General features: G+C 41.5%; 1 protein-coding gene across 1 annotated transcript in view; it reads right to left on the reverse strand.

The window, feature by feature from the left end:
* The window catches only part of MALRD1 (MAM and LDL receptor class A domain containing 1), a 455,974-nt gene that overhangs the window by 3,247 nt on the left and 439,183 nt on the right, over nt 1-13,544 (reverse strand). Inside the window, exons 33-34 of the mRNA XM_025210089.1 lie at nt 8,709-8,987; nt 1,069-1,194 (exon numbers count right to left, since the gene is read on the reverse strand). Coding sequence (XP_025065874.1) covers nt 1,069-1,194; nt 8,709-8,987 — 405 coding nt within the window. The remainder of the gene's footprint in view (nt 1-1,068; nt 1,195-8,708; nt 8,988-13,544) is intronic.

A 13,544-nucleotide genomic window follows, 5' to 3' on the forward strand; every position in this document is an offset into this window, starting at 1 on the left:
ATGAGCTGTATGTATATTCAGGAACTGTAAGGGAAAGCCTTTTACATCTGTTGCAACAGGTACTAAGGTAAATAAATTAAACGGACTGTTTGCTGAAAGCATAACAATAAAAGCAACAATTTATTCCATGCAGATACCCACAGTTTCAAGGACATAATGTGGGAAGCAAATTACTTAAATTACTTAAAAGGATATGCTACCTGAGACCCACTTATTTATTACTACAAGAATTTACTGTATTACTTTTGTTACCTGACATTCCTTTATGTTTAGCTAGTCTCTTTCATGGGAAAATATAATTGCTTTTCATATATATTAGTTGCATACAACAACTATGAGTTGGTTCATTTCTGTTCTGTGTTTCTAAGCACAGAATTTTGTCTTGTGCCTATCTTCTGAGGTTAGGTTGGGTTAGTAAAACTTGTTTTATAAAGGAAGAGTGTTAACTATGGTAGCATAACTCCCCTGAAGTCAATGTTATCTGAGATTTTAGCCCAGACAATTTGTAATGGTTTTCAATGGAAAGAGAGTCATCAATTTTATTTTCAAATAACTTTTGTAGTGAAGTAACTGATTTTCTGTTGGCCACATTGCTTTTTCTATTTTTACATTTATACATTGTTTTTCAACTGTACTAAAAATAAATATCGAGTCTTATTGTGCTAAAGCAAATATTCTGTTTCTATTTAGGTCTTCAACCTGCCCATGCATTGCGCTTTGCTTTAAAAAACCCAAACCCTTTGGCTTCAAAATGTTTGATTAATTTCAATGAAATTTTTCACATTGTTATAGTCAGTAGATGCCTAAAAGTTTGAAGGAAGAAACTTTTATTTTCAAACAATATATATATCAAGAAATACTCCCAGTCCAATCAGATAAAATATTTTTCTTCTTTCGTCCTCATAAGTGTATCTTAATAAGCCACATTCATCCCAACCCTTTTATAGTCAGACTAAATTTCATCAGGGTAAATTCAGTTCATTTTGTGCTTTGTCTGCTGCTTTAATCCTCCTCAACTACAAAAACTATATACTTCTGTTGCAAATAATAATTAGATGAGCTGACTACCTGAACAGCTGGATTCATCAAGATTGAAATCAATGCAGTTTGAGATACCATCACAACGCTGAGAGAGTGGAATACATCTGTTAGTTGATGCACACAACAAAGAACCATTGAAGCAATCTTTAATGGCTGGAACAAAGTAACAAGATGAACAGTGAGAGACATTTTTTTTTTCACTGATAAAATATTATTGAAAAAAAACATGTGCGCGTGCCACAGTATATAAACATGGATATGCATTACCATTATACACTTCTATTTTCTGAAAAATGCAACTTTGACATTAAGAAAAATACCAATAAAAAAGAGGTCATCTTCAGCAGTAGAATCAGCCCTTTCCCATGTTCAAATCCCAGGGGTCTAACATTTGATATATTATTGATTAATTAAGCTACAAAATGCTATGGAAAATCAACAGCAACATACCACAAAAGCCTATTGAGGTAACTTATAAAATAATTATATCAGTCCTTAAGCACAGAATGAAAAATTGCCATAAATATAGTCCCCTTTTATTGCTAGAAGCTAAATACTATAGATGGTTGATGTAAAAACAGAGGAAAAAGCTATGTTTAAAAAAATCTAAACTTACAGACATTTGTCATGCTGGAGCATTCAGTTAAATTCTAAGTTAGTCTAAAGGAATTATAAAGTGGAAATCTTGATGGAATTGCATAAGCCTCCAGGTAATTCATTACAGAGTCATTGATCTATAAGATGTATCAATAGTTCTGCAGCTTCTCACAAAATCCAACAGCATTTTGTCACTTTGAGAAACATTTTATCTAATGAAATGTTCTGTAGATCTGCCCCTAAGCTATTATTTCTAAATGTTTTTGTTTAAGCCAAATTCTTCTCCCTTTATACTTGTGTAAATCATGAGTAACACTTTTATTTTCACTTCAGTTAGACATACTAACATTAGCCTGGATTTTTAGATTATTAGTAGGATGAATTTGGACTATTTAAAGTACTCTAAATAAATAGATTATAGAAGTAGATTATAGACAGTCCTACGCAGTAGAATTAGGTTATGGACAGCCTTACTAATTTAGATGTCTTTCAGATGGCAATCACATCACTTATATGAGTAAAGATTTGCAGAATCAGGCCCATAAATATTATACATTGCCAATTTAGGAAGGAATATAAATACACATGTAGAAGAACAGTTAACCAGCTGTAAAGCACAACTAAGTAACATCTACAGTTCAAAGAAATCTTCATGAACCTATGCAGTTTCACCTGATTTAAAAAAATATACTGTAGTGGTCCTGATGTGTTTATATATTTACATGCGTGCTCTATGCCTTACAGTTTTGTGACTGATGTTAGTGACTTAATGCACTCAGCCTTCCTGTGAATAAATGCAAATTCCATGTTCTTTGCTGCATTTCATTAATATATGTCTTGCATTTATTTTCTGTGAATTTAAATCCAAATCCTAGAATCGCCCAGCAATTTGTGTGCAGAAAACTTCCATATGATACTGGAACAAGTTTTGAAAATGATTATAGACAGATTCATGTACAGAGGGGTATGGGAGCAGTCACTGACACTGCAAGGGTAACTGACCCCTTGCTCCCAGCCTCTCCCCTGCCCACTGGGGTAGGCAGACCATGCCCCAAATCAGGTAAGAATGCCAACCCCACTTTTCTTGGCACCCCCACACTTGCCCTCTATGCTCAGTGGTACTTCCTTTCTCCTGCCTGCCACTGCCACTGCCACTGCCATTGTTCCCTCCTGACTCAGGCTGTGCAGGGAGTCAGGCTTGGTCAGGGACAGAAGCAGTGGCAGTGGTCTTTCTGGTGTTCCCTGCCAGCCCAGAACCAGGCTCAGGAAAAAGGTACCTCCCACACCCACTACCACTGCTACTGCTGCTGTTCCTAGTTGAGCCCTAGATCCCTGAACAACCCAGCTGAAATAAGGCAGATGTGGTTCTGGAGCTCCCCCCACCTCCAGGTCAACCATAAAGAGTAGTGGGTGGGGAAGGGGAGGAATGGGAGGAGAAGGGATGTGCCATTGAGCAAAAGGGGAAAAGTAGTGGGAGTGTAACCATGCCACTGCACCTCCTCTGGATCTGCCCCCACAAATGGCCATTCACACACAAATTCCCAGTTTTTGCTAGTACGTATATTGCACATATTAGTTAAAATTACACACAGCCCTACCAGGTTGACTTTAACAATAAATCAAACTCTTAAGGCTTTTTGTATCTGGTATTTCCTCACACGCATGTTAAATACAGTGTTGCTAAGCATGCATGGGATATATTTCTCACGTTATTTAATAAATATATGGTGATAAACAGAGGAACCAAGTTCTGGGACTACATTTGAGAGACAAAGTTGGCATTTAGTTTCACAGTCCCAGAGTAAAATAGAGAAGTGTTTGTTTCTGCTCTACTTTGTGCTGCCTGTCCTTAGCCCCTAAGAATGTTTCAGTAGCTAGGCTAAGATTCCTGGATGACAGATATATTTCTTTCTCCTTGGACAAAACTGCTGTATTGGGATTGAAGGTGATGAAAGAGACAAAACAGTAGTTTTATAACCCTAACATTCCCCCCGCAGAAGTAACCTGAAAAGGGGCAGATCTGTGTTATGGATACTATCATAGAATGATAGAAAAATAAAGCTAGAAGGGATCTCAGGTGGTCATCTAGTCCTCCTCTCTGCTTATGGCAGGATCATCCCTGCCTTGACCATTGCAGTTAAATGTCTAACCAGTACTTTCTAGTGCTGGAATGGAAGTTTGGATTTAGAGTAGGATGGACAACACTGCGCAGAAATACGTGTTTAACAGTGATATTTCCACTTTAATGTGGTATTAAGCTTTGGATATAATCAATACTGCAACCACTTCCATGATTACAGGGAGTCACAATGTATCCAACACATCTCTATTCATTATTGTGAAAGACCACCATAAGTTTCATGATGTGGATACTAAATGTAGATATTACTGCAGGTGCAAATCAGGTACCAAGGGCTCCTATTTACACTCATAATATATTCAAATTAAGCCTGCAAGAAAATAAAAAGATGATGACCCTTGTCAAAAAATGGAGCATGTTTGGAAATTTATATGGGCACATCACAGATTAATTTTGGGGGGATATAGAGAACTGAGAACATTTCTTACTCACTGCTGTTAGCACTTAAGGGTGTGTGTAGATGAAACAGGGGCCCTAAATCAAACCAGTGGTTTTTTAAAAACACCACTTCAATTTAGGGTCAATTAAACCCCCATGTCGTGCACACACCCAACTTACCTGCCTCTCGGGCAGTGGGGAAGGAAGGGTGAGCTGCCAGTGGGCAGTGGTCCCTGGGCTGCAGGGAGGGGCGGGGGTGGTGTTAGTGCTTCCCTCCTGCTAAAGAGACCTTTACTAAAGCTGGGGATGGATGGAGCAGAAAGATTGTAAACAGGACATTTATAAATGAAAAGATTATAAACAGGACATTTATAACTGCTAAATCATTTTAAACAAGCAACGCAGTCCACTACACTAATATACAGTACAACATTAACACAGTATTATACTAACTAACTACTATAGCAAACTGTTCAGGGAACTCTAAAGGGAAGTTTTTGTCTGCACACATCTCTGAAGTCATGGATACATTTTTGTGGGGGTAATGGTGGCTCTAGTAGAGGTCTCACTAATGCATTTTATGTTTGTTTTCCTTTGCTGTGGGCCTCTTTGGGGATTTATGCTTTATCTTTACAGAACACATTTTTCCAACCTGTCTTCATCCTGGGAGATGATTTTATCACTTGATACTGTCTGAGACTCAGAAGCAGGATGAGCATTTTGTGGCTTTCTGTTCATACACTGAGGAAAATTAAATTGTGAAGAGAAACAGGACATTACTGCTCATTTAGAGCTTGATCTCAAGCCAGTTAGACTTGATGGGAGTCTTTTCCTTTGTTTTTCTTGACTCAGGCCCTTAAAGAAGACTTGAAAAGAGTTTTGATTTAAAGTAAGACAGAACTACAGTGCTTGGAGGATCTGATAAAAGAGAATTAAATGGGAGACAAGGAAGCAGAACATGTATTGTTTTCTTAAATACATTTTCACTAAAGAATGAGTGGGCTACTCATTGCCTAAGTAACTACTTCTATGTTTATAATGCTTAAGAATAAAACAAATACAGACCTTACAGAATCTGCTAAAACCATCATCCAATTTATATTATTATTACATTACATACAGACTGGAATTACTAACACAGCACTCAAGTATTTTATAGAATGCATAAATATTCCTATAAACTAAACTGAATTAGTAAGTTAGATGTATCTTTTTCTCTTCTGAATTTGCTCCGCTGACAAGCATGCATGGTATTTGACAAGTTAAAAGGAAATAGCTAGAAGAGATGAAAAGCTGAAAAGCTTCATAGCATATAAATTACAATGAGATAAATGACTGCTCTGTAGTTACCAGCCTTTCCCTATGGTTCAGTTCTAAACCACTACTGACCACTCTTTTGATTTCATTTAGTCTCTCAATCAAGATCTTCAAAGATAGAATGTCAGTTGTTGCTTGCAGTGTTATATTGTTAGCTACTGTCTTATAGGGATAACATTATCAATCTTCTGGAGTTGGGATGTGACAACAGGATTGAATAAGCTACAAACCCACTCAAATTTCCTGGGTTTGAGATTTCCAAATGAAGTCAAAACTTATGTTCTCTAAATATGCCAGAAATGTCTTCTTTTTCTTCCCAAGGTATTACTTTAGGATTAAAAGATTATGAAGTAGTATTTCAGGAGAGTTTTGTAAGTGGGAGTGGGGTAGATAGAGAGGATCTAAGAGCAAGGTAGATGGAGGGAGCTGAAGATACAGAGGGGACTTTGACCATGCCAGAATTTGGTGCTCCAGTAGCACGGCAGAGTCTGAAGACAGAAATGTCTTGGAACTTGTGCTTTTTTTCTTTTCAAATTAGTCACTAGACTCAGTTCCAAACTCAGATCCACAGGCAAGCCCTCCCATCTGTTTTGTAAAATCTACTTTAGTGCAGCTCCTGACTATGTACAATAGTTTTTATGATAAACGGCATGTGATTATACCTTTGTCTGCAGCAGATGCATTATTTATAGAGATGACGGAGAGAATGAATTTTCATCCCAATGGAAATTCTGGTGTTTTCATATGTATTTTCATTCCAAATAAGTTGTTCAGAAAGAAAACTTCAGAAAAAATGTATTTGAGTGTGCTGACATATTTACTTTCACCATTTTTGATTGAAAAGAAATCCCCTCACATTCCTAAATTAAATGTTTGGTCTAACTTTTCTCTACCTGAAGTGAAATGGAATGAGGACACACAAATCTTTATGCCTGCCTGAACCTCCATAGTACCCTAAGGCGGTTGTAGTTCCTTATGCCTCCTTTCTTTCCTATGGGCTCTTCCCCATCTCTGGCGCACAGATTGCTGCTAGCACATCAACAGATTTGCTTCTGAAAGCCTGGAACATTCAGGAAAGTTACCTTGAACATCACTGAATGGGCAAGACTGCAACACTTAATGATATCTCACTGAAAAAAGATACCAGGCAATGCATTTGACAGACTGGCCGATGGCAACATCGTGGGGGATAGCCAGCACGGATTTGTTGCAGGTAGGTCTTACTTGACTAATCTTATTTCCTTTTACGACCAGGTGGCTTATCACCGGGACAAGGGAGAGGAGATTGATGGCATATATCTTGACTTTAAAAATGCCTTTGATCTGGTATCCCATAATCACCTCTTAGCAAAACCGGCCAACTGCAGCCTCAGGTTCACCACAATCCGCTGGATGGGGAATTAGCTCTGTGGTAGGACCCAGTTGGTGGTGGTTGATGGAAGTCAATCATCGTGGTGCGCTGTGATCAGTGAGGTCCCTAAGGCTGTCCCTGGACCTATATTATTCATAGGTCCTATATTATATTATTCATCTTCATTAATGATGTGGACATTGGTGTCAGAGGTGGACTGGCCAAGTTCACCGACGACACCAAAGTTTGGGGTAAAGCGTCCACACCTGAGGACAGGAGGGCAATCCAGGCTGACCTTGACAGGCTCAGGAAATGGGTGGATGAGAACCTGATGGTGTTTAACACCGAAAAATGCAAGGTTCTCCACCTTGGGAAGAAAAACCCACAGCATGCTTATAGGCTCAGCAGTGCTACACTGGCTAGCACTATGGACGTAAGGGACTTGGGGGGTCATGATTGACCACAAGATGAAAATGAGCCATGAATGTGATGCTGCAGCTAGTAAAGTGAGCAAAATGCTGGCTTGCATCCATAGATGCTTCCCAAGCAAATCCCAGGACATCATTCTCCCATTGTACTCAGCCTTGGTGAGGCCGCAGCTGGAGTACTGTGTCCAGTTTTGGGCTCCAGAATTCAAAAAGGACGTAGAGAAACTTGAGAGAGTCCAGAGGAGAGCCACACACATGATCAAAGGTCAGGAAAACAGACCTTATGATGAGAGACTGAGAACTATGGGACTCTTCAGCCTGGAAAAGCACAGGCTCAGGGGTGATCTGGTGGCCACCTGTAAGTTTATCAGGGGTGCTCACCAGGATCTGGGGGAACATCTGTTCACCAGACTGCCCAAAGAGATAACAAGATCGAACGGTCACAAACTCCTCCATGACTGTTTCAGGCTGGACATAAGAAAGAACTTCTTTACTGTCCAAGCCCCCAAGGTCTGGAATACACTGTTGCCAGAGGTGGTTCAAACACCTACTTTGAATGCCTTCAAGAGACATTTGGATGTTTATCTTGTTGGGATCCTATGACCCCGGCTGACTTCCTGCCCTGGGGGCAGGGAGCTGGACTCAAAGATCTTCTGAGGTCCCTTCCAGCCCTAATGTCTATGAAATCTATGAAATCATAGTTACTCTGCAGCGCAGCACAGTACTAGAGGTTGGTTTCCCTGGAGGATTGGGTCTGGGGTACTCTCTTTCTATAGGCCTCTCCCATTCTGTGTCATACGCAGCTATTTCTAGAGAGTTTTCCTTCGGTCCTCTCTGATCCTCACTTCTTTTTTTGAGCTTTCATTCACTGCAGGAGGAATAAGTGACAAGTTACCTCCCCACTTGGTGGAAATTAGATAAGGACTCTGCATAGTTTCACACGCTAAGTTGTTTATGGAGATACCACTCTATCTTTATGTTAGGAGCTGATACCTGAGCATATCCACAAACACATCTGGAGCAACATATGTGGAATTTGTCATAATATTTCTTTTCCTGATGCACCTAAATTCCATACTAGATACTCTCTATAAACATAGGTTCTGGACCCCTTACATTTTAATGCTTTAGCTCTCACACTGCAACTGTAACTGGATTCTTTCTTAAGAACCTGCTACTTAATATTCAATATTGCTACAAACTCCCCAAGAGCCTACTGAATTACACAATCAGAAAAAAACAGGACATATCTACATATAAGAAAAAGCTTTGCAAAAATTAAGCTGATTTCTAAATATCACAGATGCTATGTAGAGAGGAAGAAAATATGCAGTTTTAGACTATAGACTCATGAATTTTACTGGATTTTGAGTTTTTTAGTAGAATTAAAATTAACTAGGAAATATTATGAAAGGAAGTTAGGGTGGGCTTATTTAAAACACAAAAGTAAACTTACGACAATCCACTTCATCTTCATTAAGCTGACAGTCAGACACACCATCACATCTCAGGAGTGATGGGATACATCCTTGATTATTATTACACAGGAACTCTGTGTCCTTGCAAAGCCATGGAGAAACAGTGGCTGGTATCTCAGTAGAACAATTAATTTCATCTGTTCCATCCATACAGTCTTCTACCCCATTACATTTTACAGCAGGAGACAGACATTGCTGGACATACATGCAGGTGAACTGGTCCCTATTGCAGGTTGGAGGCTGGGGTTTGATCGGTCCTAGATGGTTAAATAAAAATAAGGAAAGAACATTTATGATCTCACATATTGATGTTGCATGTAATGCTATCTGGATGAATATATGGATTTTTAGGAGGGTGAGTGATTTTGTAGCAAACCCCCCAGTTTTTCTTTTTTCTTTTTAAATTAAAATGCATCCCTCCCCTTCCCCAATCATTTCTGACTTGTTCTCTCCCTCTCTATTCTCTATAGATAAGTATAAGTGAGCTAAGACATAGGACAAGCTTCAGCATTTTACTTTGGTAGCAAGTTGTATTTGTTTTGTTTTTTATCCTTCTTTATATTGTATAATAATTATGTTTATGTTGATCTTTACTGTTCTATATTACTGTTTTACTGGTACTATATGATTTAGGCCTACATATGTAAGTTAGCATAAGTCATGTCAAGTTTCTATTTTGTTTGTCAAGTCTCTATCCTGTCCCCAGGCCCAGTTGTGTAACCTATGACTCATACCTACCAACCATCAACACCAATACTGGGACCAACGACCCAGCCCTTGGAACCACCCTCAGCATTCCAGAAACAAAAGATGAGGCAACCCACCATTGTGCCAGGCTGCACATGCTCAGTAAGAACACCTGGAGCCCTCTGGAACAGGACTGACCTTGCCTGGACAGGCCCTCCCCATAGGAGATCAGAGGTAGTCTGCCCCATAAAAAGGGGTAGTGAAGACAGACTCCTTGGGACACTCTCTCCATCTGGACCAGCACCATGCCACACCACCTATCCACCCAGAGGCCCTGCTGGTGACCCTGCTCTGGACAAGGACTCCTTTCCAGCCTCGATAGGTAGCTATCACCCCCACCCTCTCTTCAACCGAGGACTTGGACTCTGCTTCTCTTCCCTACCTGGAGTCCAACCCTTCCACTGAGTCTATTTCTGCTGCTGCCTCTGTGTGTGTGTGTGTGTGTGTGTGTGTGTGTGAGAGAGAGAGAGAGAGAGAACCAATAACTTCATGTGGCTGTGTAGTGTGTTGTCTGTTTAATAAACCTGTTATTTGAACCCCTTAGTTGGGTTTTGCTTTACTATGGTTCAGCCCTGCTCCAGTCTCTGCTTCTCACCCCTCTAACTTCTGTCTCATTTCTCCCTCTCCTGCTTCTGGCTCACCACCACCTCCCATCTGTCCTGAGCTCCTTTCTGCCTCCAAACCCCCTGTTTCTTTGCCACTGTCTTATCCCTACTGCCTTTTCCCCTGAGCTCCCAAGTTTCTGCCTCAGTTTCTTTCTTGGCTTCTCCTTGCTACCAGGCTTTTTTTTTTCCCCTCGCACCAGTGACCTTGAGCAACTCTGGGGCCATGTGATCTTAGGTAAACCCAAGCTTCAGTTCCTCAGCCAGCTTCTCTCTAGTCCACTGGTTCTAATCCTGGTTCTCGCAACTTTAACTCTCTCTCTCACCTTAACCTTCTCCGAAGTATCCCAGGTACCCAAAGCATACACATACATACCATGCCATCCAAGTTAGGAACTTACTTGTGTGTATGTGTAGGGGGGTTGTGTGTGTGTGTATATATATATATGTGTGTGTATATATATATACACACACACACACACACACACACATATGTAATTGTGTGCATGATATATGAATTAATGATATGTGTACTGAGTGTGCAGGTATGAACAATTGAATTTTGTCTAACTTTTGGGGTGCATAGTATATGTGCTTGAATTGGTGATAGGTATGCATGTGCCTAGGCTAGTTTGGATGTGCATGTGCCTGAGCTGGTAGTGTGTGTGTATGCACCTAATTGATTTGTGTGTTTGTATATGTGCAATTGTCACACCCTCCTGTCTAACAGCACAATATTGAGATCCTGAGAGTTGGCTTGACCCCACAGGGCAAGAATTTTGCAGATTCAATCCTTTTATTTTGCTTAAATAAAATTTAAATTATCTTGCTACAAAACCCATTCCACTGTTAGTGTGGAGTACACTATTGCACATGATGCATCTCAAGATATTAACCACATTTATGTTGTTACAACATTTTCCTTGTATAGCCTAAGCACATAATTTATTTGGATGCTGTTTGTTGTACCTTATACACATGAAGGCTTATAAGGTTTTTGGTACAGGAAGGCATATAAGAAAAGGTCTGTAAAAGCTATCTTTCACCCTCTATTACAGGGGCAGGCAAAGTCTGGCCCCTGGGCCAGATCTGGCTGGCAGTGGACTTTGCTTCCCAGCAGCCCCTGCCCACGGAGCTGGGGACAGTTTCCATGGAGACCCCAGCATCACCCATGCTGTGATAGCATGGGGCCAGGGTTTCCATGGAGACTGGCCCCAGCAGCACTGGCAGGCAGTAGTGGCATCAGCCTCTTCCTGGTGGGGGGACTGAGTGGAGGCTGGTGGAGGGGCTGAGGGGGACTGTGCTGTGGGTGGGTGCAAGGTGGGCTCAGCTGCTGTTGCTTGTGCAGGGTGGGCAGAGGTGGCAGCGGAAGCACCACTGAGGGGGTGGCTATGGGGGGTTATGGGGAATTTTGGGGTGGCTATAGCTCCCTCAACCTCCACCTCAGCACTGCCTCTGCTGGCATGGTGCATAGCAGGGCACAGAGCTGCTCTGAAGCCCAGCTGGGATCTTGTGGCAGTGACAGCATTGTGCAGAACCAGGGCAGAGCCACAATCTGCAGGAGTGTACAAGCAGTGGATCGCACCTCTTCCCTGACTCCAGACCATGCTGTCACCACTGCAAGGAGCTGGGGCAGAGCCGCAAACTGCTGCCTGCACTTCTCTGCCTGGGGTATGCAGGTTGCAGATCATAGCTTTGACCAGGTTCTGGACCACTCTGTCACTGCCACAAGATCCCAGCTGGGCTCTGGAGCAGCTCCCTGCCCTGCTATGCACCCTGCCATCACTGCTGGGGCAGGTCTCCATGGAAACCCCGGCCTTGTGCTATCACAGTGTGGCTGCTGCTGGGGTCTCCATGGAAACTGTCCCCCACCACCATTTTGCCCACTGCTGCTCCCTTAAGAAAAGTTTCATAAGCAGCCATAAACTTATAGTTTTCTCTTCCAATATTCTTATGGGATAAGACAGTAACAAAGAAGGGTTATACAAGCCTTGAGTTCAGGAACATTTTACTACAGAAAACTATTACCCACTGCAAGGTTTGTACTTTAGGTGTCAATAAAACATTACGGGAAAGATTTTTTACATGGTAGCAGCCGAGAAAACTATTTTACTATATCAGTATATTGCTCTGATTCTGTAGTTTAGCATCATTTAGTGGTGTATTAAATCAAAGAAAGGAGTTTTATATACGTTTTGCTGGGCACAATGCAACAGCAAAAAGAAAAATTGTCAATCTTCTGAAGTTAAAAGGGGGATGATTGCAAGCCCATGACAATAAAGGGACTCACTACATATTTATTTCTAGAAATGGAGGAGTACTTGAATCAAATATTTGTGCATTGCCAACCAAATCCATTTGCTTCACCAGTGCCTAGAGCCCTTCTACATTTGTTTTTCACAAACATTATCATTAATCCAAATTTACTGACACTAATACTTACAGGAACCAAAATGTTGGTGTCTGTGTGAGAGTATGGAGGTGCTTGTGTGATCATACAGTCAAGGAATGGAAGCAATAATTAATGATGTAATGAATAATTGCTAGGAAGTGACAGGATCCACCTGAGGAAGAGAAGGAAGAGCATTTATGTAGACAGGCTTGCTAAACTAATCAGGAGTGCTTTAAACTATGTACTCAGGGGGATAGAGAACAAAGCCCTGAGGTAAGTGGGGAAGCATGGGACCTGGAGGAAGCACGAGCAGGAGGGGGCAACTGGGGAGGCCTCCTCATTGCTCCTGAGAAAGTAGGGCAATCGGCTAGTCACCTCAGGTGTCTGTACATGAATGCACAGAGCCTGGGAAACAAGCAGAAAGAACTTGAAGTCCTTGCACAGTCCCAGAACTGTGATGTGATTGAAATAACATAGACCTGGTGGGAGAGCTTGCATGACTGGATGGGTATAAACCGTGCAGGAAGGACAGTGCATGGTGACTTGGACGAGGGAGTGAAGTGTACTCTGTCCAAGTTTGCGGATGATACAAAACTGTGGGGAGAAGTGGACACGCTGGAGGGCAGGGAACAACTACAGGCAGACCTGGACAGGTTGGACATATGGGCAGAAAACAACAGAATGCAATTTAACAAGGAGAAATGCAAAGTGCTGCACCTAGGGAGGAAAAATGTCCAGCATACCTACTGCCTAGGAAATGACCTGCTCGGTAGCACGAAAGCAGAAAGGGATCTCAGAGTCCTAGTGGACTCCAAGATGAACATGAGTCATCAGTGTGACAAAGTCATCAGCAAAGCTAACTGAATTTTATCGTGTATCAGCAGATGCATGACGTACAGATCCAAGGAGGTGATACTTCCCCTCTGTTGGGCGCTGGTCAGAACGCAGTTGGAATACTGCATGCAGTTTTGGGTGCCACACTTCAAGAGGGATGTGGATAAACTAGAGAAGGGCCAGAGAAGGGCCACTTGTATGGTTAAGGGCTTGCAGGCCAAGCCCTATGAGGAGAGACT

Source organism: Alligator sinensis, unplaced genomic scaffold, assembly GCF_000455745.1.
Source record: "Alligator sinensis unplaced genomic scaffold, ASM45574v1 scaffold234_1, whole genome shotgun sequence".
Taxonomy (NCBI): domain Eukaryota; kingdom Metazoa; phylum Chordata; order Crocodylia; family Alligatoridae; genus Alligator; species Alligator sinensis.